The sequence below is a fragment of the Natrix helvetica genome (assembly GCF_964273705.1).
Source record: "Natrix helvetica genome assembly, chromosome: 4".
NCBI classification, from domain to species: Eukaryota; Metazoa; Chordata; class Lepidosauria; order Squamata; family Natricidae; genus Natrix; species Natrix helvetica.
In genome coordinates this window covers 171,066,532-171,091,443 of record NC_138550.1, presented here as the reverse complement: position 1 = coordinate 171,091,443, position 24,912 = coordinate 171,066,532, and the positions used below count along the sequence as shown (strand labels likewise).

Genomic DNA, 24,912 nt, shown 5'->3' with positions numbered 1-24,912 from the left:
AGGTAACATCAGGGCTAGAAAGTGCAAACCCCACTCCTTAGTAGCCCTGATGACGTTACCTAGTTGGGTAATGAAACGTCTATAGGGAGATCACCAAGATCAAGCAGCAAGAACCTGTCCTCCTTCCCTTCTAGTACGGATGACATTACCTAGTTGGGTAATGAAACGTCTGCAAGAAGACATTCCAGCTTAGAGAGCACCAAGGACCCCTCAATTCTCCTCCCCCCCTGCAAACGCCCCTTCCTCTTGCACTGATGATACTACCTAGTTGGGTAATAAAATGCTTGCAAAAAAGACCCCCAAGCTCAGATAGAACCAAGGACCCCACAGGCTGCCTCCTCCCTCTTCTCCTCTTCCTCTTTCTTCCTTCTCTGTTTCCTTCTCCTCCTCCCCCCACTCTTCCTTCTCCCTCTTCCCCCTCCTCCTCTCTGCACACCCCACTCCAGTGGTGGGTTGCAAATCCCGTCCCAACCGGTACGGCTGGAACAGGGCCAGCAGTATCCTCATGGACCCGTGCACACATGGAGCGTCGTGCAGGTGTTGCACACGCCATGGGCCTGCGCGGAAGCACAGAAGCCTTTAAACACCGGTAAGGAGCTCGGGCGGGTGGGCCCTCCAGAGCACCGTAGCGGAACAGTATCCGGTGCTCCGGGTTGGCTCTGATCCGCGCGTACCGCCTGCCACCCACCACTGCCCCACTCGCTCCCTTCTAGTTCTGACGATGCTGTACCTACTTGGGTAACGAAACGCCTGCAAGGAGACCCCCAAGGACCCCACAGTTCAAGCCCCAGCTATAAATAGTCTCCTTTATTGGTCGTTGCAGGACGGCAGGCAAGGAAGAGCTTCAAGCTTTTTTCAAGCCCAGCTGCAGGAGGAAACTTTCCCGGCCAATGGGACTCCGGAGAGCTAGCTAGGTCCGGAGTTGATCCACCATTTCCCCTCCGGATACCCATGGGGGCAACGTGGTTTATCCGCCAACACCCCCCCCCTTCCTGCTCGTTATTGGAAGGGCCTCACTGGACGCCTTTTTCCCTGTCCACTGCGCCGCCCCCCCAAAGGGTTCCACGCTTAGCCCACCCACTGCCTCCCGCCATCCTTTAAACACAGAAGAAAACGGGGAGTGGGCTCCAGGGAAATTGGGCGAAGAGGAAAGAAAAAAGACCCCCCCCCCTCAAAAACTGCTTAAAGAGCAGCAGCATTTCCGGCTCGTTGAGTTATTTTAAGTTAAATATGGCGAGTTGCCACTTATTCAAGTTTTTCTGAAGTAATTAAAAAACATCCGTCGGTTTGGCTCCGCTCCAGAAGGAGGAGGGGGCTTCCTCAAATGTCGCGCTTTGTGATGCCCCCATTGTCTGTGGGCACAGTGGCCCCTCTGTGCTTGCCCGCCTGGGCACCCGCCCGTCTTCCAGGGCCTTTGGTCAGGCGTGCAGGAGCTGGTAGATGCCCTCTTGCTCTTCGCTGGGCTTCAGGAAGCCCACGTAAACCAGGAATTGCAGCAAGGACGTGGTCAGCTTCACGGAGGTGACCTGGACCCTGGGGGGGGGGGGAGAGACACACGAGCATCGAGTGGGTGGGTGGAGGGCTTCAGTATAGGGGCCACTTATGCTTTGGGAGGGAAGAGGGAGGTTAAAGGGCAGGAGAACCACCCCCACTTTGGCCCCTCCCATAGGACATAAAGGAGGAGTAAACGGACGTGAGCCTTTGCAGGAAGCAACTTTGTTCATGCTGGTTGGTTTCAATTCTGAAGCTCCGTTTTGACTCTGTGCTTCATGTAGCCTTGCCAAGCTAATTCCCAATTAGGTCTTTGGCAGCGTTTCAAGGGAGATAAAGGTTAGTGTTTATCAGCCTGAGCCCGAAAGACTTTGGCAGACTTCTGTCGGACACTTTACAAACTATTTCGGACTCATTACAGGCTGTGAACACAATTCAAAGCTGTTGAAATCATGAGAGTTTTGGGGACCAAGCGTGTGCTTTTTACTGCCTCAGGAAGCCTAGGTCAGAACAGGCACATGCAGAAATAGTTAGTCCTAAACTTACGACCACTCACTTACTGACTTCAAAGTTATGATTCAACGGAAAACTACTTACAACCTAGGATATGTAGCCCTTGACTTACAAGAGTTTGCGTAGGGACTGTTCAAAGTTACTATGTTACTGGAAAAAGTGACTTATGACCCTCTTTCACTTACGACCGTTGCATTGTCACATGACCAGAATTCAGAGACGATCAGCAATTGGCTCATATTTATGATGGTTGCAGAGTCCTGTGTGTGTGTGTATGTGTGTGTATGTGTGTGTGATGTGATCCCCTTTTGCGACCTTTTGACGAGCAAAGCCCTTGGCGGAAGCCGGATTCACTTAACAACTAATGCAGTGATTCACTTAACAACAGTGGCAAGAAAGGTCGTAACATGGGGCAAAAGGCAGTTGGCCCATGTTCCACTTAGCCACAGAAATCCTGGGCTCAATTGTGGTCATAAGTTGAGGACTAACTGTACTGGAAGGCTCAATTTTTCTCCTCACCACTATGGTAACATGACGGCACTTTCAACCGTCCTCATTTTTATTTTATTTAATTTTAATTTATTTAACTTATATACCACCCATCTCACTGTTTGGGGGTGATTCTAGAGCAAAGGTGTATCCAAACGTGGCCCCTTTAAGACGAGTGGACTTCAACTCCCAGAATTCCCATGCGCTGGCTGGGGAATTCTGGGAGTTGAACTCCACCCGTCCTAAAGGGGCCACGCTTGGACACCCCTGCTCTGGGCAGCCATGTTACACCTGGTACGTCGAGGGTTACCTGTAGTTTTACCCTTACCTGAGAGTCAGCTCGAACACGAGGCTGTCCCAAAATGCCCGGATCCAACGGACGAGGAAGAAATTGGCCAACGCACCGGATCTCTGGCTGACCGTTCGGCTCCAGCATTTCACCGCACTGGGGAGGCAGACAGACGGGAGAGATGGAGGCTCTTGGTGTGGCTGGCCCTGAGGGGACCCCAGCAGTATGGAGACCCTCGTCCGTCACACGGCTGGCTTCCTACCTCTCCACAGACGGGAGCCCTGTGCCCATAGTAGGGTTGTAGGGTCTCCTGCTTGAGCAGGGGGCTGGACTAGAAGACCTCCATGGTCCCTTCCAATTCTGTTATTCTGTTCTGTGGCCAGATAAGAGTGCCGGGGGTGGGGAGTGGCATTCCAACCACAGCCTCCCCCCTCTTTTCTCTGGCCCCTTTGCCCATAATTCCTGCCAGGGGTAGTAGCCCCTTCCGTGCATCGAGATAGGAGCAGCGGAGGAAGGAAGGAGAGGAGCAACCCTCCTCTCCTTCCTTCCCTCCCCTCCTTTTCCACACCTCTCCTTCCCTCCCTCCCTCCTTTCCTTCCCTCCCTCCCTCCCTTCCTGCTAAAGTAACCCTGACCCTGGAGCAATATTTCTCACCCTTGGCTGCTTTTAAGGTCGGTGGACTTCAACTCCCAGAATCCCCTAGCCAGCAAGGAAGAGCCTCCATCCCGTTTTTTGTAACCTTCCTAACAGACGGGGGGGGGGGTGTGGGGGTGTGGAGGACGTGACCCATCTTGGCTTCCGCAAAAGAGCTTCCCAAGTGGGGGGGGGGGGACCAAGCCGGGGCTGGGGGATTCTGGGAGTTGAAGTCCTGGCCTTCTGGCTGACGCACCTCCTGGCCATGAGGTAGTAGCGGTCCACGGGGACCCCCAGGGCCACGTTGATGCTCCGGACGGTGTTGATGTTGCGGAAGACGAGCAGCATGGAGCGGGGCAGGTCCCTCAACACACGCATGATGCAGTCGAAGCGGTGCCTAGCCATGTCACGCATGTAGGCCGCCTCCTCCGCCGTCAACACGTTGGACAGCACCAGCTCCGCCATGTTGATGGGCCTCTGGAGCAGCATCTCACAGAAGATCAGGTAATCCTGGGCTGGGGGGGGGGGGGGGAGGAAGGGGCAGTCAGGAATGGAGACCCCCCCACTCACCCTCCCCCCACCCAACACCCCAGGCCAGCAATGAAATGAGGGGCAATTGGAAATCAAGTTGCAAGTGAATGGTGACCCTTCCTTCCTTCCTTCCTTCTCCTTCTTTCCCTCCCTCCCTCTTCTTCCCTCCTTCCTACCTTTCCTTCCTTCCCTCCCTCCTTTCCTTCCTTGCTCTCGTTGGTGCTCTCTGAGCTTGGTGGTTTTCTTGCAGACATTTCATGACCCAACTAGGGCACATCATCAGTGTCCTTCCTTCCTTCCCTTCCTCCTTCCTTTCTTTTCCTGTCTCTGAACTTGGTTGTTTTCTTGCAGTCACTTTATTGCCAAACTAGGCAACACCATCAGTGTGCTCTGAGAAGAAACTCCATTCATTACTAGTATTGATAATGTTACCTAATTGGGTCATGCAACGTCTGCCAAAAAACAACCACGCTCAGAGACCACCAAGCACCCCATAATCCTCTTCCTCCTCCTCCTCTCTGTAATCCCTCCTCCCTTCTAGCACTAATGATCCCTCCAAGTTTGGCTCATGAAATGTCTACAAAAAAACCCACCAAGCTCAGAGCGTACTAAGGTCTCCTCCTCCTCCCTCCTCCTACTCCACAAACCCTCCTCTTTTCTAGCACTGATAATGTTCCCTAGTTGGGTCATGAAACGTCTGCAAGAAAACCACCCAGCTCAGGGAACATCAAGGACTCCATAGTCCATCCTCTCCTCCTCCTGCCTTTCTCTTCTTCTTCCTCCTCCTCCTCCTCCTTCTCCTCCTCCTCTCCATACACCCCTTTCCCCTCTAGCACTGATGTTACCTAGTTGGGTAATAAAACGCCTGCAAGAAAACAAGCAAGCTCAGAGAGCACCAAGGGCCCCTCAGGTTAACCCTGAGCTACAAAACTACTCCTCTGAGTTGCAAGCAGGGCAGTCAATTTGGAAGGTGGGGGGGCAGCTTGGACCCCTCCTGACTCAGCCAGAAAAAAAAAGGGGGGGCTTCTCCTCCTGGGGACATGAGATTCCCAGGGAGGTGTAACGCAGCCAACGCAGCCTGATCTTAGTCGTGATGGGGCTGTGTGGATCCAGCCAACGCCAGTCAATCAACCAACCGCAGCAAATCCCAGTTGATCCGCCTCCTTCCTCACCTTTTACGCCCAGCTGCTTGGAGTGCAGCTGCATGGAGGCGTCGTCCCGCAGGATGATGGAACGCCAGAGCTTGCACAGAGCTTCCCGGTCCCTGGGGGAGGGCAGAGAGGAGCTGTCAGCAAGGGGGGGAAGGGGGGATGCGGCTGCAGAGCTTCAAGGGGCCCAGGTGGCAGCCGCCAGAGGTAGTCTCCGAGTTATGACGGCCATTGGGAGTGGAATGCCTGCTAGGCGATACCATCTTGCAGCAGGACGTCATACGATCGCATTCCTTACAGACGGCAGCCCCGCGTGGGGAAGGGCTGCCTCCTCTCAACTTCCCGCAACAGCCCAAGTCATTGGGGAAGCTGGCAGGAAGTCACCGGGCCCAGGTGGACGGCAAGCATCCTGGCCGGCAAGTACAGATTGTCCTCAAATTACGACCACAACTGAGCCCAACGTTTCTGGCACTGAGCAAGAGCGTTTTTAAGTGTGTTTCACCCCTTTTCTCTTGCCGCCGTTACTAAGTAAATCACGGCAGTTGTTACGTTAGGACGTTAAGTAAGTTAGTGGCTTCCACATCGACTTTGCTCGTCAGACGGTCGCAAAAGGGGATCACGCGACCCCGGGACACTGCGACCGTCATATGTATGAGTTGCTGAGCCCCTGAATTTTGATCACATTGACCATGAGGACGTTGCAATGGCCGTCGGGGTGAAAAACGGTCCTAATTTGGTTTTTCTGGTGCCGTTCTCGCTTCGGTCACTAAGTGAACGGTTGTAAGTTGAGGACGACGTGCCGCTGCCGGAGTGAGAGGTTGCTACTTGGGGAGTTGCAGGAGGATCCTCCCCCCGCCATGCTTACTTCTCGCGAAGGACCTCGTAGAGGCCGTGATCCAGGAGAACCAGCTGTGCTTTCCCATCTGGGCCCTTCTGCACCAGCACTGCAAGAGAGGCGAACAAGGGACGGGCGTGAGAGCGGCCCAGCTGCCCAGAGGAGAAGCCCATCCCTCCCCACCCCCCCTCCAGGAAATGCCCTTTAAAGCCCCCTCCCCCTTTTGCGCAGGGCTCTCCATCCGCCCGGGCTCTTCGGACCCGGAGCACTGCACCAGTAGCGACGGGGAGAGGAAGCCACCCCTGACGTATGGCCAGTCCAAGGACGACATGAATCAAAGGAAGAAATCCTTCGCTCTGGGCGGTGCCTCCTACCGTTTCCCGGGTGGGGATCCGCGTGGATGAATCCGGTGAAGAAGATCTGCTCGGCAAACATCTTGATCAGTTTCTCTGCCGGCTGCGGGGAGAGAGGAAGGGAAGGGGCCTCGAAAGGGGACAAGAGCCTTCTCCCTCCAGCAGCAGCCGTCCCTGGGGGCTCTCTGAGCTTTCTGGGGGTTTTGCAGACGTTTCATGACCCAACTAGACAACATCCTCAATGCTAGAAGGGGAGGGGGTGTGCAGAGAGGAGGAAGAAGATGAAGGAGGAGGAGCAGAACGACAGGGGTCTTTGATGCTCTCTGAGCTTGGTGGTTTCCTTGCAGACGTTTCATGACCCAACTAGGGAACATCCTCAGTGCCAGAAGGAGGTGGAGTTTGCAAGGAGGAGGAGGGAGGAGGCCTGTGGGGTCCTTGGTGCTTTCTGAGCCTAGTGGTTTCTTTGCAGATGTTTTATTACACAACTAGGCAACATCATCAGTGTTAGAGGGGAGTGGGGTGTGCAGAATAAAGGAGAAGGAAAGAGGGGGAGAGGGGGGGAAGGACAACTGTGAGGTCCTTGGTCTTCTCTGAGTTTGGTTGTTTTCTTGCAGACATTTTGTGGCCCAACTAGGTAACACCATCAGTGCTAGAAGGGAGTGGGGTGTGTGGAGAGGAGGGGGAGGAGGAGGAGGAGAAGTGGGAAGAAGAAGAAGAGAAAAGAGGACTGTGGGGTGCCTGGTGCTCTCTGAGCCTGGTGGTTTCCTTGCAGACGTTTCATGACCCATCTAGGGAACATCATCAATGCTAGCCAGGAGAGAAGCGGACTCATCCCAGCCGATGATCCCCAACCAACCCCATCAGCCTCCCCCCAACCTTCTCCGCCCTCCCCCCCCGGGCTCCCCCGGAGACTCACATCCTTGGGGCTCAGGCCCTGCCTCAGCAGCCCCTCCAGGTCGTTGATTTTGCAGGCCTCGTAGAAGTCGGCGGTCAGGACCCGCTAAGCCCCGGGAGGGAAGGAGGGACGGTCAGAAAAGGTCCACCCAAGAGCTTCTGTTACTGCAACCCCCCCACCCCAGAGACCCCAGACCCCCAACGGCAACGCAGCCCCACGAAATACAAGGAGTCCTTGACTTAATGGCCACTCGCTTAGCGACCGTTTGAAGTTTTGATGGGGGGACTTCGGGGGGGAGGAAGGGGTGGTAGTTACAACCCAGTTCTGAACTGTTTGGGGCCGCTCAGCAACTGAGTTGCTTTTTTAAAAATACAAATACAAATACATATCCATATATACACACACATATATACATCTATATAGAAATGAAGGGAGACTAGTACAGATCTTTTTCAAGCTATTTAGCTCTCATCAGCTAGCCATACCCTTGCTGGGATTCGAACCTGGGCTATTTTACATGTTAGGCAGTTATAATAACCTCTAAGCCAGAAGCTCTCCTCCCTTATCATTATCCCTTATATATATATATATGGAAATAAATATGGAAAGATTTCCATATTTACCGTCTATCTAAAATATAGCTAATATTAATTCTGCTGTCTGGAGTATCAATGATGATAGTTGGTAAATGTATTTTCCTTCCTTTCCTTCCTATCTTCATTCCTCCCTTCTTTCCACCCTTCCTTCCTTCTTCCTTTCATTCCTTATCTTCCTCCCTCCCTATCTCCTTCCTTCATTCATTCCATCCTAACTTCCTTCCTCTACCCCTTCCTTCCTTCCTTCCTTCCTTCCTTCCTTCCTTCCTTCCTTCCTTCCTTCCTTCCTTCCTTCCTTCCACCTTCCTTTCATTCCTTATCTTCCTCCCTCCCTATCTCCTTCCTTCCCTCCTTCCTTCCTTTCTTCCTTTCATTAGCAACTGAATTGCATTTATGACCATTTGCAGGGTTTCACAGCTGCAATTTACAAGAGAATTCCCTTCTGGTTTATCAGCAAAACTCTGAGCCCCAATGAATCAGGAGGCCCGTTTAATGATGCCGGCAGCACCGTTGCCAAAAAAAACCCCAAACTATTTCCAACCGTCACAACTTGCGTAATGGCTACACGGGGGAGGTTTGGGCAAGAGATTTGAAATCGGGGCGTTTTCTTGCAGACGTTTCATTATCCAACTATGTAACGTTATCAGTGCTGGAAGGGAATGAGAAGTGTGGAGAAGAGGAGGAGGAGGAGGATTATGGGGTCTTTGGTGCCCTCTGAGCTTGGCTGTTTTCCTGCAGATCTTTCATGACCCAACTAGATAACATCATCAGTGCTAGAAAGTGCAACCCACCCCACCCACCCACCCCCAGCAGTGCTATTACCCAGCAGGGTCATGAAAGGTCTGCAAGAAAACCACCAAGCTCTGAGAGCAACGAGAACAGTCCTACAGCCCCTCTAATTCCTCCTCCTCCTCCCCTCTGCACCCCCTCCTCCCTTCTAGCACTGAAGAGGTTACCTAGTTTGGTCATGAAATGTCTGCACGGGAAACCACCCAGCCCAGAGAGCTCCCAGGACTTCACAGTCCACCTCAGGGAGGCATTGAGGGGCCGTGGATGGGTCGTCCTCCCGCTGGACGCACCTTTTTTCCCTCGGATGACAGAAAGCGTCCGCATGGGCGCTATTGGCCACGCCCACAATTAAATGCCCCCTCCCACATTGTGCCCACCTGTGCATGCGCCCACGAACCCCCTGCTTGCCCCCCCCCCCCGTGCATGCATGCGTGGCTTCCTTGGAGGGCAAAAACAGCCTCCCCTCCCCCCCAGATCCTCCGGATGCCGGAAACAGCCAGTCTTCCAGTGGGCCCAGTTGGTCCCCCCCCCCAGTCTCCAGGAAAGCCTCCTGGGCAGGAGGAAGACCGTTCCTTTTTGAACCTCCGGTGGGCCTGTTTTTCTCCCCCCCCCCCCCCAAGGCTCCGGGGGCTTTCGTGAAGCCTTGGGGGGGGAGGGGGAAAAACGGCGGACACAAAGACTGGAGCTGACCTAAGGCAACACTTCAGTGGCCCTCGGCTATGGCTCCACACCTGTGCTACCTGTGGCACCCAGGTTCTCCATCACGGTCATAGCCCCCCCCCCAGCCCTTTTTTCCCAGCCTTTTCCCAGCCCTTTTTGAGCCATTTTTGGCCCTTTTTCAGGCTTTTCCAGGCCTTTGGGGGCCTTTTTAGCCCATTTTGGGGGCTTTTTTGGCCTTCTTTCAGGCTGTTTTGGGGGCTTTTGGGGGCCATTTGGGGGGGGGGAGCCTCAAAATGGGTTAAAAAAAAGGCTGGAAAAGGGCCTCTCCAAGGGTTGAAAATGTGGCCCATGGAGGCCAAAAACCCTTTTTCTGTTGTTGTTTTCCTCTTCTAAATTTAGGTGCATCTTATAATCCGAAGAATAGGATGTATGGTCTCTCTCCCCCCCCCTCCCCCCTCCCTGCAGACCCCTGGGGCAGGGGGGGATCCCTGGAGGCCCCCTCCCAAGATGCAAGGGACCTTGGGAAGCCCAAGCCGGGAGTTTAGCTAGCATTTGCCAGAGGCATCCAAATCTTTGGCGTGAACGTTCCCATAAAGGCCAGATCTGGCAGCCGGAGAAAGTGGAAGCGGCAGGGAAGCTCCTTCCACCCAAGAGGCCGGTCTGGGCTCCTTCGCCTGCTCAGCGGAGGTGGGAAGAGGAAGAGGAGACTGAGCCACGCACAGACCTCGCTTCCCCTATCAACCGATCCCCAGAAGCCCCTTTCCACCTAAAATCCTTTCCTCCGCTTAAAACCTGACTTGCCCCTAACCCTTCATTCAGCCTCTGCCCAAAGGTAAGACAGCACTTGGGGGGGGGGGGGGACACGATGTTGCATGATCACATGGTCAGAATTCAGACGCTCGGCAACTGGCATGTACTTATGACGGTTGCAGAGCCCCGTTTTGTGTGGGTGTGTGGGTGTGGGTGTGAGACGTCATCCCCTTTGCACGACCTTCTGACCAACAAACTTAATTGGGTTCACTTAACAACCGTGTGACTAACTTCACAGCTGCAGGGATTTGCTCAACCGCTGTGGCAAGAAAAGGTCGTAAAGTGGGACAAAACTCACTTCACGACCGTCCCGCTTAGCAGCAGAAAAGTTGGGCTCGGTTGTGGTCGTTAAGCCGAGGGTTTGGGGGCGCCTGTTCACAGCCTGAGCCCGCCAGGGGAGAAGCCGCCTCCCATCACGCAAAGGCCCACCGCCAAGTTGCAAAAGAAGCCCCAGGACGGAGCTGAACTTGGAAGAGTCCCCAGTTCGGTTCCTGTGCCAGGTTCCTCCGCGGGAGAACGCTTCAAAGCAGGAGAGCCCACAACCTTTGGCGGCTCTGGAGACTTGATGGCGGCTTCATGCGGGAGGCCCAAGAGCCCCAAGACTTTACACGCTGCTCCACAGGGCTCTCCAGCCCTCAGCAAAGTGCATTGAGCCAGTGAGAATCAAACCCCTAGCGGTGGGCAGAGTTAGCTGCATTCCAAGAGAGGAAGGAAGGAAGGAAGGAAGGAAGGAAGGAAGGAAGGAAGGAAGGAAGGAAGGAAGGAAGGAAGGAAGGAAGGAAGGAAGGAAGGAAGGAAGTAATGGAAGGAAGGAAGGAAAGAAGGAAGGAAAGAAGGAAGGAAAGAAGGAAGGAAGGAATGGAAGGAAGGAATGGAAGAAGGAAGGAAAGGAAGGAAGGAAAGGAAGGAAGGAAAGAAGGAAGGAAATGAAGTAATGGAAGGAAGGAAAGAAGGAAGGAAAGGAAGGAAGGAAGACCCACCTTGCTGCTTTTCTCCCAGTGGACGCGAGGAACCACCACAAACCGGAACTGCTTCAGCTCCTGGGCGCATCGCTCCCCGTTGTGGCCTTCGATCTCAAAGTCCAGTTCCTGGGCCAGGGTCCCCTTCAGGTCCTGGAAGGGGAGATGGGCAGGAGAGAAGCTGGGGTGGGGGGTGTCAGCCTGGCCTGCGCAGAGACACCAGGTGAGGAGGACTTAGGGTGCCAATCACGCTGGGGCCCGCCCAGAGACCCATAAGCAAGGCACGGAGGAGGCACCATCTCCCTTCCTGGCACATTTTGCAAACCGCCAAGAATCCTGCGCTATAAGGCAGACGTTGGCATCCAAGCAGGCTTGGAGTTTGGAGGGCAGCGAGGAGTAGGGCTGCTCTGCCAGGGGGTTGGGCTAGATGGCCTCCAAGGCCTCTTAGGAGTCCTTGGGCAAAGGGGCATGTCAGGGCGCTCCTAGCGGCTGGGGGCTGCCCTTCCGCTGGTGGGGAGGTTGGTGACTTGGATGGCTGCTGTCAATTAGGGCATCTTCCGCAAACCTGACACCCCCCTCGTTTCCCTGCCGCGCCAAGCGCTTGAGGGACCTTCGGCTCCTGCGGGAACTCTCCTACGGGACGGCACCAGCGCAGGCGTGGCAAGGTAAGCCTGTAAGACGTCACAGGAGTATCCTGGGTGCATTGTGTGCGGGCAGGAGAGGGGGGGGCCCAGGAGGGTTTAAGTGGTGGACGGAAGGACGGAATTACAGGCTGGACTTTGCGTCATGGGTGTTTTGCTGGAGGTTCCACACGGGGCTTATAAAGATTACATTTGCCCCCCACGCCCTGCTTAGTCCTCTTGTGTCCTTTGCCCGACAGAAGCCCTCATGGGGGGGACACGGAGGGCGTCTCAGGAGCTGAACTGGGGGGTCATCAGCTCCCTTGGGGCTTCCATTCCCCTCTCGCTCCCTTCCAAAGCCTTGGGGGCATCTCCCCATCATCTCTTCAATGGGCCCACCGAGATCCCACCCCCACCCCTGCTTCCACCGGAGTCCAGCCTTTGCTGGAGGGGGGCAGGGCAGGGGAGATGAGGCTTCCAGGATCCATTCTATTCTTCTTAAAATGGGGCGCACCTGGGCAGGACCCCCCGGGAGTTGTTGAGGGAGCAAGAAAGATGCAGAAAGGGGATCCTTTTAATCCCCCTCCCCAGCTTGACCTTCTCCCTTAACCCTCAGGCCTTCCTCATCCTTTTGGCCAGCCCTCCTTCTGAGCAGGGCACATTCCGTGGGGGGAGACTAAAGCCCCCCTGGGCTCAGATATGGGGCAGCCCCCTAGCCATCAGAAGTGCAAGCCGGCAAATGAATTCAGGGTGCCGCAGGGGGGGGTCAAGGAAGCGGGGAGAGGGGCTCCTCTCTGTGCCTGAAGCCCCTCACCCCCAACACGATACCTTCAAGACCCAGCCGAAGCCAAAACTGGGGTGCATCAGCTCCACGATCCACAGCAGGAGCTCCAGGGTGCGAATGTCCCCGTCAAAGCGGTCCCTCAGGTCGATGTACTGCACCTGCGCAGGTGAGCAGGAGGGGGTGATCCCTGGGGATCTGGGCGGCCCCAGAGGAGGCTCAGAGCAGCGGCACTGCCTCCCCCACCCCCGAGGAAGGGAGGCCGGAGCCCCTACAAGTCCAAAAACAGGAGGGCAACCTTCGGCCCTCCAACTCCCATCAGTGCCAGCAGCAAGGCATGCTGGGAAGTGTAGTTCAGCCATTCCCACGCCCCTCTGTAGAGATTCTCCATCATCCAGGTCAGGGTTGTCCCAAAGGGGCTTTTTTTTCAAGAGGCAACTGGACCTTCTGGTTTTTCTTTGAAGACGTTTCCCTTCTCATCCAAGAAGCTTCTTCAGCTCTGACTGGATGGTGGGGAAGGGAAGGTTTTTTACTCCTTGCAGACACAGCTGGTCATTTGCATCCTTTGAGAGCAGTGGGTCTCAACCTTCCCAATGCCGTGACCCTTTAATACAGTTCCTCACGTTGTGGTGACCCCCAACCATAAAACTGGTGTCTCGGTTCCTAAGACCATCGAAAATATGCGTGTTCCGATGGTCTTAGGCGACCCCTGTGAAAGGGGCGTTCGACCCCCAAAGGGGTCCCGACCCACAGGTTGAGAACCGCTGTTTCAGAGGGTCCTTGAGGCCCCCGGAGGATTATCTGTGTCCTCAGGGTCACCTGTGTGGTGCAAATGGGGGTGGAGCCTTCTTGGCACTGCTGAAAGGACTTTGTGTTGCAGACTGGAGAGAGATGATGTCATATCCTTCCCCCTCTGTTCAATTTTGACATAAATGGCCTCTTTGACCCCGAGGACATAGAAAAACCTCCAAGCGGCCTCAAGGACCCTCTCAAAGGATGCGAATGACCAGCTGTCTTCAAGGACTATCAATCCTTTCATTCCCCACCCTCCAGACAGAGCTGAAGAAGCTTCTGGGATGAGAAGGGAAAAGCAAAGGAAGTCCAGGTGCCTCCTGAAAAAAGCTGGCACATCCTCGCTTCGCCTGCCCCCGCTCCTCCCAGACCAACCTTTACAGCCACCGGGGTGCCATCGTGAAGCTGTGCCCGGTGCACCTGGGCCAAACTGGCCGCCGCAATGGGCTGGTAGTCAAACTCCAGGAAGAGCTGGTCCGCCTTGGCGTTGAAGTCCTCCAGAAAGAGATCGTCCACCTGCAGCCAGGAAGGGCCAGAAGAGACGGGGAGTCAGCAAGGGCCGTGGACAGAGGGGAGGAGTTTTTCAGCCAACCCTCCCGCAGGAAGGAAGGGGAAAGAGGGCGGAGCTATAGGTAGCCCCCAACGTATGGCCAGGGTCAGCTGTCGCTTTATGCTTGCTGGGCTTCGCTGTTATGCAGTGAGACCCTGCCCTGAGCGGTGGGGATGGGGGATGTTTGGGAAATAGAAAGTAAACATTGTACCATCTTCAGAAGCTGCCTCAGGGTCACCCAGCTGGGAGGAGGAGGGACGCTGGGAGTAACCTCTTTGTAAACATCTGGTCTTGGACTTGACTGATTACAGAGGGGGGGCAGTGAGAAACAGTGGGGGGAGGGGGGGACAGTAGACCTTAAGGATTTTGACGCCCGATTCCTCAGGTTTGCCTCTGCAATATTGCGATACGCTTGACTTCTAATAAAACGATCGCTTTCTCAACAAATGGAGCTAAGGATCGTTTCTATCCAGAGGTTTAAGTAGCGGCCACCCGCTTCGCAAGCGTTCAAAGTTATGACAGACCCCTATCAGGAGGCTACAGGTAGTCCTCACTTAACGACCACAATGGAGCCAAAAATGCCTGTGGCTAAGGGAGACAGGTTTGCCCCATTTCTGTGACTTTTCTTGCCACAGTTGTTAAGTGAGTTATTAGGTTAGTGCTGTGGTTGTTAAGTGACCCTGGCTCCCCGTTGACTTTTGGAACATTTAAATCCAGCAACAAGATTCAGATCTAATAAAACGGCAAAAAGGAAATGAACGAGGCGCAAGGAACTCTGGGAAGTTTTCCCGAGAGGAGAAGAGGAGCCACTTCTGGGGCCGCCAGTGTCTCTTTCCTACTAAAGCTCATCCCCCCTCTTTCTTTCTTTGGGGCAGAGGACCCAAGGAAGAGCCCCCTAAAAGAGGGGGAGACCTGGTGACCCCCAAGATCCCAGTCTGCAGCAGAAGCAGCCGGTAGCTGCCCCTCCCTGCCCCGCTCACCTCCGAGTATCCCCGCCGGAGCGCCTGGTCCTCCAGGGTGCGCAGCGTGTTGACGTACTCTGGGGGCAGGATGTAGTTGAAGGCACACAGGCCCTGGCCCAGCTTGATGTAGAGACCCCCGTTCTGGATGGCCCCGAAGACGATGCTCTCGGCCGAGCGCTGGTGGCACCTGGAGACGGCAGCCGCATACTCCGGGCTGTTCTGACCACAGGGAAGACGGGCGAGGAAGAGCAGGTGGTGAGATCCTTCCCAGCAGATCTCACGGTGCCGGCATGGAGAGCATGACTGACTGCCCCCCTCTCCACCTCCACTCCCAAGAAGCGGTAGGGGGGGGGGGGGGAGAGGCAGGCTATCCTGGGAGACCTGCGATCTTCCAGAGGAGAAGGATTTCCGAGCTGCCAACCTCCCCTGCCTGGATTACGAAGGTCATAAGCCAGGGAGGGAGCCAGCTGGAGGTTTGCCTCTGAATGTGCAACTTGGGAGCAGTTTCTCCTCCTCCTCCTCCTCCTCCTCTTCTGTTGCTGTGCAATCCTCTCCTCTTTTTTTATATAATACAGTTTATTTTTTTCATTTTCATAACAAATAACCACATGTATACTGTTACATAAACACCACTATTTTGTATTATTAAATAATTATATCAACCATCAACCCCCAAGAACTGTTATTGGCTCTTCTGCTCTCCATACACCAGGGGTGTCCAAACTTGGGAACTTTAAGACTTGTGGACTTCAACTGCCAGAATTCCCCAGCCAGCCATGCTGGCTGGGGAATTCTGGGAGTTGAAGTCCACAAGTCTTAAAGTTCCCAAGTTTGGACACCCCTGCCATACACTATATTTGTACCCTATACATCACTTTCTTCTCCCTCTCTCCTCCCCCCCTCCCCCCCTCCTTTCTTCCCTCTGTCGTCCTTCTCTTCTCTACTTCCCCTTCCTCTCTCCTTCTCCTCTCTCCACTCCTCCTTTCTCTCCTCCTTTTCCCCCCTCCCTCTCTCCTAACCCAGTGGTCGGCAAGCCGCGGCTCGCGAGCCACATGTGGCTCTTTACACATTTTAATGCGGCTCTTCTGTGTGCCGGGCGCCCGCTCCCCTCCCTCCTCTCGGGCACTTCAAAACAAGCGCCCCTTTCCCTTTTTTCTTTTCGACCCACAATGATTAGGGAGGATCCTGAAGTCGGGCGGGGACGAGAAGCGAGGAGGCAGAAAAAGAAACGGAGGCTAAGGAGCTTCCCCCCCCCCCCTCCCAGCAAAAACCTAACCGGGGAGCCGGGCGGGCAGTAGCAAATTAGCTGATCACGCTGCGTGATCGGCTAATTTGCTACTGCCCGCCCGGCTCCCCGGTTAGATTTTTGCTGGGAGGGGGCGGGGGGGAAGCTCCTTGGCCTCCGTCTCTTTTTCTCCCTCCTCGCTTCTTGGGGCTCCACCAATGGGGGAGCAAGGCCCGCCCAGCGCCAGGCTTTGGGCTAACACAGAGGTCTGCAAAGTTGGCTGTTTTAAGACTGGTGGACTTCAATTCTCAGAATTCTGGGAGTTGAAGTCCACCAGTCTTAAGAGCCAATTTTGCAGATCCCTGGGCTAATATGATTGATGCCCTTGGTGGACTTCAATTCTCAGAATTCTGGGAGTTGAAGTCCACAAGTCTTAAAGCTGTCAGGTTTGAAGACCCCTGGGGTTTTTTTTTCTAAAGGGTTAGGGGTGCAAGGGTCTTGTAACTTGACAGCTTTAAGACTTGCGTGCTTCAAATGCCAGAGTTTATTGAAACTAAAAACAGTGTACCATCCTATGTATTTTCAGTTTTAAAAATGTGGCTCTCAAAATAAATTTCAATCGTGGTTTTGGCGAGATTTGGCTCAGTTGAAAAAAAAGGTTGCCCACCACTGTCTTAACCCTCTCTTCTTCCCTTACCTCTCTCCTCTCTCCCACACTCTTCATCTCCTTTACATGGTGTATTTCAGCCTCTGAGCGGGCTCCATTTTAGGTTGACGGTGTTTACAATTCCATTTCAATAAACGTCTTTAATTTTAACACATATCCTCCTCCTCCTCCTCTTCTGTTGCTGTGCAATCCTCTGCTCTTTTTTTTCTACACTGAGCAATCAGGAGTTCAAGAGAGGACTATCTGTACCCAGCTCTATTTTGCCAGACTTTTTAAGCTGGCTTGGAACTTTGCTGCCACCTGCATTGTCCTTTAGGCTTTGAGGGACCCGTTTTCCAAAGCTTGACAAGCAACTGTACCTCATCGAGGCCTCTCAGGACGATGTGATTGGTCCACCAGTAATCCAAGGAGATCTGGACTCCCAGCCGCAGGGACCTTCGGGAAGAGAGGAAGGGAGGGTGGTCCCTTCAGCCCAGCTGCTCAGTGCCCACCCCGGGGGGGGGCAAAGCCAGGGGGGTCTGGAGCAGATCCAGATCTGGCTTCCTTAGTACAGCTGGGGGTTTCATGAGGTCATCTAGACACAGGGTCTCCAACCTGGGCCCCTTTAAGTCTTGGGGACTTCCACTCCCAGAATTCCTCAGCCAGGAACCTTGGCGAAGCTGGCTGAGGAATTCTGGGAGTTGTAGTCCACAAGCCTTAAAGGGGTCCAGGTTGGAGACCCCTGCTCCAGACCTATTCACTGCTGGTGGACCCCTAGAAAACCAGCACCCCCTTGCAGTGATGGTTGGGCTGAGACTCTACTGTCTCCACCCCACCTCCCTCCCTCCCCCGGAAAGGGCTGGGAGGGGAGGGGCCTTGCAGGAGCCACCCCACCTGACGAAGCGCACCACGCCACCGGCCAACAGCCGCATCTTCCTCTGGTCCTGCTTCTCTGCCAAGCCGTAGTAGATGCCCGTTGCCAGGGGGAGGGCCACCGCTGCTCCCAGAAGGGTCCTCTTCAGCAGCCCCCTCTGTCCGGTTGAGCTACAGGGGGGGGGAGGGGAGGGGAGGGGAGGACTGTGAAACGAGTGGAGGGGGGGAAAGCCTCCCCCCTGCATCTCTTCCTGGCAGCCCCAAGCGTTCGAGACCCAAAGGTTGTGTGTCGGAGAGAACCCCCGTCCTTTGCTCCTGCCCACCTAGCCATCTGAAAAGGGGGCAAACCTTAAATAGGTGTCACTTTGGTGGGCTCATTAATGGGGGACATAGAAGGATACTCGCCCCCCCCCAAAAAATGGGGTGTCCATTGGGTAACAGTGATGTCACCGGCGAATCCTTTCAACCCGGAAGCGTTCCGGGGCTTCCAACATGGAAGTAGTAACGCAGCTAGTCCTCGACTTACGACCACCATCAAGCCCAACGTGTCTGTTGCTCAGCAGGGCTTTTGTTAAACGGGCTTTGCCCTGTTTTGTGACCTTTCTTGACACGGTTGTTAAGTGAGTCACCGCGGTTCTTAAGTTAGTAACCCGCTCCTTAAGTGGATGTGCCTTCCCCGTTGACCTTGCCCGTCGGAAGGGACACAGCAACGGTCGTAAACATGAACCAGCTGCCAAGCGCCTGAATTTGGGTCACCTGACAATGGGGAAGACAAAGGTGGCAACGGTGAAAAAGGGTCCCTTTTCAGAGCCGCCGCAGCTTCGAATGGTCACTAAATGAACCGCCGTAAGTCGAGGACTGCCTGCAGTAGCCCCAAGGACCCAAACCCAAGACCCCAAAGGCTCCCGAGGCCACGAGGAAGAAGCCTGGCGTGGCCCCAGTCAGCCTTGACCCAGCCCAGCTACCTGGCCGACTGGGCCTCGGTGCGCCACCGGCAGGGCGGAGACACCAGGTGCCAGGGGCTCCTCTTGCGCTGGAGAAGATGCCGGTGGAAGCGGCACATCTGGAGCTGCAGGAAAGCAGAAAGGGGGTGGCGGGTGGGGGGTCAGCCTGAAGGAAGGTGGTCAACTTCCAGGAGGCTCAAGTGGCCACCATTGTGGAGGAGAGTGGAAGTAGCGAAGGTCACGATGTGGGGTGCTGTGGGTCAGCCCTGCCTTCCCCTTATGGAAGCTGAGGAAGGGGGCAGGGCAGGGAAGACCAAGCAGAGGTTTCAGCTCCGAGTGGAATGGGATATAGAATAGAAAATATGGAATAGAATAGAATAGGAAAGAGTAGAGTAGAAGAGAGTAGAGTAGAATATGAAAGAAGAGAAAAGAAGAGAAGAGCAGAGAAGAGAAGAGAGATTAGGAAAGAGAATAGAAGAGGAAAGAATAGAATAGAGGAGAAGAGAAGAGAGAAGAGAAGAGAGAATAGAAGTAGAGTAGAATAGAATATGAAAGAAGAGAAGAGAGAATAGAAGAGAATAGGAAAGAAGAGAAGAGAAGAACAGAAGACAGAAGACAGAGTATGGAATGGGACAGAGAGGAGGACATTTGATTTGGCCAAGAGGGGTTAAACAGATGGAATTGTTCTCTGGACTGAAGCGATGATCCGTCTACTTGCAAAGCAAGAGAGAAAATCATCACCCTCAACTCAAAGGATGCAAGCGGTGGAAGAGGGAAAGGAGAGAGAAGAAAAGACTCCATGACAACAGTGCCCCCCCCCTCTCTCTCCTGGGGTGTCCCAGCCTACCCTGGTTCAGGAGGGCCAAACAAAAAGGAGGGGGGAGGGGGGCTTTAACACCTCCCCTGCCATGGAGGGGGGGTTGGGGTGGAAGAGGTGCCCCCACTGGAAGCTCCGCGGGGGGGAGGGGGGCCTGGAGAGAGGCCGAGCGGAGGGAAGAAGGGAGGACATCTCCTCGCCCAGCTCTGCCTCCCCCCCCAACACTGGTCTCCCCCCCCAGCCCGCCAGAAGAGCAGGGCAGGGCCTTGACCCGCTGTTCCAGCCCAGAGGGGCTGCCAAGGTCTTGGCGTGGGTGGGGGCCTTATCGCGGAGGACATCTGCTGGACACTCCACAGGAGCAGACGGGTCAAGGAAGGACGGGGGAGACGGCGGAACAACGTGGCCTCACTCGGGGGGGGGGGGAGAGAGGGGCTCCCAGGCTGCTCTCTGCGCTGGGGGGATTCCCTGCAGAGGATCCCTCCCCCAAAGCAGGTAAGATCCCAGCCCTTCGCTCTGCCAGGAAACCAGCAAGGCCCAAAGGGCACCCAGGACCATCTCCTCCCTCCCTCCCTCTTGTGGGGTCACCACCTCTCACTCCGTACAAGCACTGAGGATGTGCCCTAGTTGGGTTATGAAACGTCTGCAAGGAAACTACCAAGCCCAGAGAGCTCCAAGCAGGAGGGAGGGAGGGAGGGAGGGAGGGAGGGAAGGAAGGGAGAAGACACAGATGTTATCTAGGTGGGTCATGAAACATCTGCTAGGAAACCACCAAGATCAGAGAGCACCAAAGACCATCTCCTCCCCTCCCTCCTTCCTCTCCACCTGCCTCCCTCCTTCTCATTCCCATCTACTTCCTTCCTTCCTTCCCTTGATTCTTCTCTTCTCTTCCTTTCCTTCCCTCACTCACTTAACCTTTTCCTTCCTTCCTTCTTCTTTCTTTCTTTCTTTCTTTCTTTCTTCTTTCTTTCTTTCTTCTTTCTTTCTTTCTTCTTTCTTTCTTTCTTCCTTCCTTCCTTCTTTCTTTTCTTCCTTCCTTCCTTCCTTCCCTTGATTCTTCTCTTCTCTTCCTTCCTTTCCTTCCTTCTTCTCTTCCTTCCCTCACTCACTTAATCTTTTCCTTCCTTCTTCCTTCCTTCCTTCCTTCCACTCTTCAGGGGCCAGCACACTCCACTCTTACTAACACTGACCTAGTTGGGTCATGAAACTAAGGAAACCCCCCAGCTCAGAGAGCACCAGGGACCCCACAGCCAGCCAGTCTCCCTCCCTCCCTTCCTTCCCTCCCTCTTGTGGGGCCAGCACCCCCCCCCCCTCCTTACTAGCACTAAGGCTGCTCCCTAGTTGGGTCATGGAAGTTGTGCAAGGAAGCAGCCAAAGCCCAGAGAGCCCCCGGGAGCCTTCCTTTCAGCCCTGAGCTAGGAACCTTCTCCTTCTCCCAGCACCTGAGCCCCTCGGTAGAGCAAGGGAGGAGACACGCCCGGCAACCGGCACCGCCGACCTGCCACTCTGGAGGAAGATGGGCAAAGGTTGGCCTCCAACGGGTTTCCAGAGCCCAGGAAAAGGCACAGCTGCCCCTCTGCCCACGCTCGCGGAGGCTTGCCCCCCCTCTCCCCGCCCCTGGGGAACACGCGAGGGGTCTGCTGCGGCTTCTACCTCTCACTACCCAAAAGAGGCCCAGGCTGGGGATCCAGGAGGAGGAAGGGTCCCTCTGGGCCTCACTTGGACAACACACACACACACACACACACAATCACAACACTGCCAGGGAAGGCCCAAGGAGCTTGATGCCAGCCTGGGAAAAAGCCTGCGCTGTGCTGGAAGAAGAGCCGGTCCAGGAGCAGCTATGGGGCTGGGGGGCTGGGGAGGGGGCTGCACAGCTATCCTTGGCTCAGGGCTCCCCAGGCTTTGTGCAAAGGGGGCTCACAGACACCCCCTCCCCATGGGAAAACAGAAGGAAAACCTCGGAGGGGAGGAGGTCAAGCAGATGGCAGCCGCTTCAATTTCATTACACTAAATGGACCATACGCTCCACGGACGCTTGGCACGTCCATTCGAAAGGAGGAGGGAGGGAGGAAGGAAGGAAGGAAGGAAGGGAGGGAGGGAGGGAGGGAGGGAGGGAGGAAGGAAGGAAGGAAGGAAGGGGCCTCCCCCTGAAGGGTGGGGGGGCTGCTCCTGGCAGAGAGGAGGGGTCTGGGGGGTGCTCCGTGCTCCACACAGGGAAAGCCTGAAAGCCGGCATAACCTGAACCCAAGCCAGCCAAAACTCCTCCATGGGGCCCACCCAGGTGGAAGGAGCGGAGGGGTGGGGGCTGTTCTGGGGGCCCTGATGCCAGCCTGGCACCTAGAGCCTGCTTTTGCAAGTCCTGCCAGCCGGCCACCTGCAAGGCTGGAAAGCAGAGGGCGTGGATGATGGGTTGCGGGCGGAGGCCCATGGCTTTCCCAAACTTGGGCACCTGCAGGGAGGGGGAGGGAGAAGGGGGCACACCCATCATCAGGGCGTCACCTCCAAAGCGCAGCTGGGATGGACGTGTCGCTACAGGAGGAAGATGCCCCAGGGACGGATGGGGAGGGGAAGGGGGGTGGAGACACCCCATTTGCTCAAAGTGGGGGAGGGCGGCCCCAGGTGGAGAGGATCCCCCTCCTCCCAGAAAGTGGGGTAAAGGACACCCCCCTGCCAAGCAGGGAGGGTAAGGGAGGGGCAAGGAAGCCCCTCCCCAGAGACCCCCAAACCCCCATCTCATTCCCAGCAATGGAGGGGAGGGCCTGTTGAGGGCCATTTATTTGAGGAAGCAAGAACCCCCCCACCAGGCAGGAAGGGTGAGGGGGGGGCAGGAAAGGGCTCAGGGCCAAAGTATCCCCCCAAGCAAGGAGCGAGGGACAAGGAGGCCCCCTCCACAGAGACCCCCCCCCCCGCCACCCCTGAGCTCATTCCAAGCAATGGAGGGAGGGGCTGCTCAGGACCACTCATTTGGGGTGGCGAGACCCCCACCCCAAGCAGGGGGAGGGAAGGAGGGCGAGGGAGGGGCAAAGATTCCCAAAGACCCCTCCCCAGAGACCCCCACCCACCCCTGAGCCCATTCCCAGCAATGAAGACCGAGGGGGCTTCTCTGGGGAGCCAAGAACCCTGGGGTGGGGGTGGAGGGCTGGGAGGTCATGACCCCGGGAAAGGGGGGTCTTACCCGGGCGGGGGGCTCAGAGAAGGGAGCCCCCTGCCCCCCTTCGCTCGGCCCCCTCTCCGAGGACCCCCCCCCCCGCAAGCGCCGAAGGGATGCTGCGGGGCGCCCGGGGGTCGCCCGGGGAGAGGTTGGGGGGTCCCGGGGGAAGGGGTCGGGCGAGGGTCTCACCGTCCTCCGCAGCTCCATCGCTGCAGCTGCGCTTCTTCCTCCTGCCGCCCCTCAGCCCTGTCTGGAGGCCCCGCCCAACCCAACCCGGAGGGCGTGGCGTCTAGTGTAAGGGGTGGAGGGCCCCGATTGGCCACCCCGATAGGAGGCCCCGCTTGCCCCCGCCGCCCATTGGCCGGCCTCGCCGCCCGTCACGGGGAGCAGGCGCATGGAGGGGAAACGCCGCCTCTTGGGCCGCTGTGGGCGGGGCGGACGGCGTGTCCGGCGGGTTGTGGCTCCTCCACCTGCCGGCCTCGGGGAGGAGGAAGGGGAGGGAGGAAAACGCCTTGGAGCAGGGATCTCCAACCTTGGCCATTTTACCACTTGTGGACTTCAACTCCCAGAATCCATCAGCCAGCTTTGCTGGCTGAGGGATTCTGGGAGTTGAAGTCCACAAGCTTTGCTGGCCGAGGGATTCTGGGACAAGGGTGGGGGGAAGACAACCTTAAAATCCTTCAGTGATGCAACCTGGAATTAAGGAGAAACTTCCTAACAGGGAGGACAATTAACCAGTGGAACAACTTGCCACCAGAAGTCGTGGGTGCTCTATCACTGGAGGTTTTCAAGAAGAGACTGGTCGGCCATTTGTCTGGAATGGTACAGGGTCTCTTGTTTGAGATGGACTAGATTATCTCCAAGGTCCCTTCCAGCGCTATTCTAATTCTCTTTTTCTCCTGAAGCCAATTTCTCCCATGCATTGGCCTCTATAATCCTTTTTTCCCTTCCTTGCGTGTTTCTGCATGTCCCTACACGTGTGTGCACACACAAGCACCATGCAAGGGCATGCTAAAGAGCTGGATTCTTGGCTGTCTGTTCCCTGGAAATTTTATATTCCAGCTGCATCCAAAATGCTGTTTTGCAAAAGCCTGGTCTTTCAAAGAGGCACGAAAAATCAGTGATTCATCCAGATGTTGGCTGGGAAAGAAACTCTCCCAATAAGTCAATTCCCGAATTCTCTGGCTGACAAGCTCAGTGGTGCAGGAATGTGCCAGACTGGTTCCCCCTGACCATCCTGAGCATGTCGAAATAGCAGGAAGAGCGGAGGAAAGGGAGTGCGTGCCGTTTTGATGACTGGTTTTATTATTATTATTATTGCTGGCTCAGGAATTCTGGGAGTTGGAGTCCGCCAGTCATAAAGGAGCCATCCTGGCCAAATTCCTGTTCTAGCCAGTGCAAGTGAGCTCAGCGCTGGGGGAAGCTGGAAACCAGCAACATGTAGGGTTTCCTGTCTAGCAGGGGGGGTTGGACTAGAAGACCTCCAAGGTCCCTTCCAACTCTGTTATTCTATTCTAAAAGTGAAAAATAGCAGAAACCCCAGATGTGAGTCTCAGAGTAATCGGAGGAATTCTGTCCCCCAAAATCTTATGACAGTTTTCGATTCCCCAGCTTTGGGGCAAAACAGTAAAAGAAACAATAGGAAAAGCTAAAAGTCTGTAGAGATTCTCCGTCTTCCAGGTAACGATTGTCCCAAAGGTGCTTTTTTTCAAGAGGCAACTGGACTTTCTGGTTTTTTCTTTGAAGACATTTCACTTCTCCTCCAAGAAGCTTCTTCAGCTCTGGCTGGATGGTGGGGAATGGAAGGATTGATGCTCCTTGCAGACACAGATGGTCATTTGCATCCTTTGAGAGGGTCGTTGAGGCCACTTGGAGCTTTACCTGTGTCCTCAGGGTCACCTGAGTGGTGCATTTGGTTCCTGTAGTCTGCAATTTTTCCCTCTGGAAATACATTCCTACTCCCACAGAATTCCAAGGGTCTTCATCCCAAATTGTACAGCTAAAAGTCTTTTTCTCAGTTCTCCAGGTCATGGTTATCCCAAAAGTGTTTTTTCAGGCGGCAACTGGACTTTCTGTTTTTTTTTTCTTTTGAAGACGTTTTGCTTCTCCTCCAAGAAGCTTCTTCAGCTCTGGCTGGATGGTGGGGAAGGGAAGGATTGATGCTCCTTCCAGACAAAGCTGGTCATTTGCATCCTTTGAGAGAGTCCTTCAGGCCCCTTGGAGGTTTGTCTGTGTCCTCGGGGTCACCTGTGTGGTGCTTCCAAGTGGCCTCAATTACCCTCTAAAACAGTGTTTCTCAAACTTGGCGACTTTAAGTCCTGTGGACTTCAACTCCCAGAATCCCCAGCCAGCATAGCTGGCTGGGGAATTCTGGGAGTTGAAGTCCACAGGACTTAAAGTCGCCAAGTTTGAGAAACACTGCTCTAAAAGGATGCAAATGACTAGCTGTCTGCAAGGAACATATAAATCCTTCCATTCCCCACTATCCAGTCAGTCAGAGCTGAAGAAGCTTCTGAGAGGAGAAGCGAAACCTCTTCAAAAAGAAAAAACCGGGAAGTCC

The 24,912-nt window shown here is 55.1% G+C and overlaps 1 protein-coding gene across 3 annotated transcripts; it reads right to left on the bottom strand.

Annotated features, from left to right (window-relative positions):
* Positions 1–792: 792 nt before the first annotated feature.
* Positions 793–22,627, bottom strand: ADCK5 (aarF domain containing kinase 5). 3 transcript variants are annotated; one of them, XM_081951743.1, is made up of 15 exons: positions 22,542–22,627; positions 18,406–18,509; positions 17,462–17,611; positions 16,948–17,023; positions 14,715–14,915; positions 13,560–13,700; positions 12,440–12,553; positions 11,013–11,144; positions 7,199–7,282; positions 6,304–6,385; positions 5,960–6,038; positions 5,119–5,210; positions 3,672–3,930; positions 2,822–2,938; positions 793–1,533 (listed from the first exon to the last, which is right to left on the bottom strand). In XM_081951743.1, exons 1-15 carry the CDS (start codon positions 22,557–22,559, stop codon positions 1,419–1,421), a joined length of 1,764 nt encoding a protein of 587 aa, XP_081807869.1. In that variant the 5' UTR covers positions 22,560–22,627; the 3' UTR covers positions 793–1,418. The 3 variants fall into 3 exon arrangements, with proteins under 3 accessions (XP_081807869.1, XP_081807870.1, XP_081807871.1); XM_081951744.1 differs by lacking the exon at positions 22,542–22,627 and adding an exon at positions 20,109–20,471; XM_081951745.1 differs by lacking the exons at positions 18,406–18,509; positions 22,542–22,627 and having other exon boundaries at positions 14,715–14,910; positions 17,462–17,524.
* Positions 22,628–24,912: the final 2,285 nt, after the last annotated feature.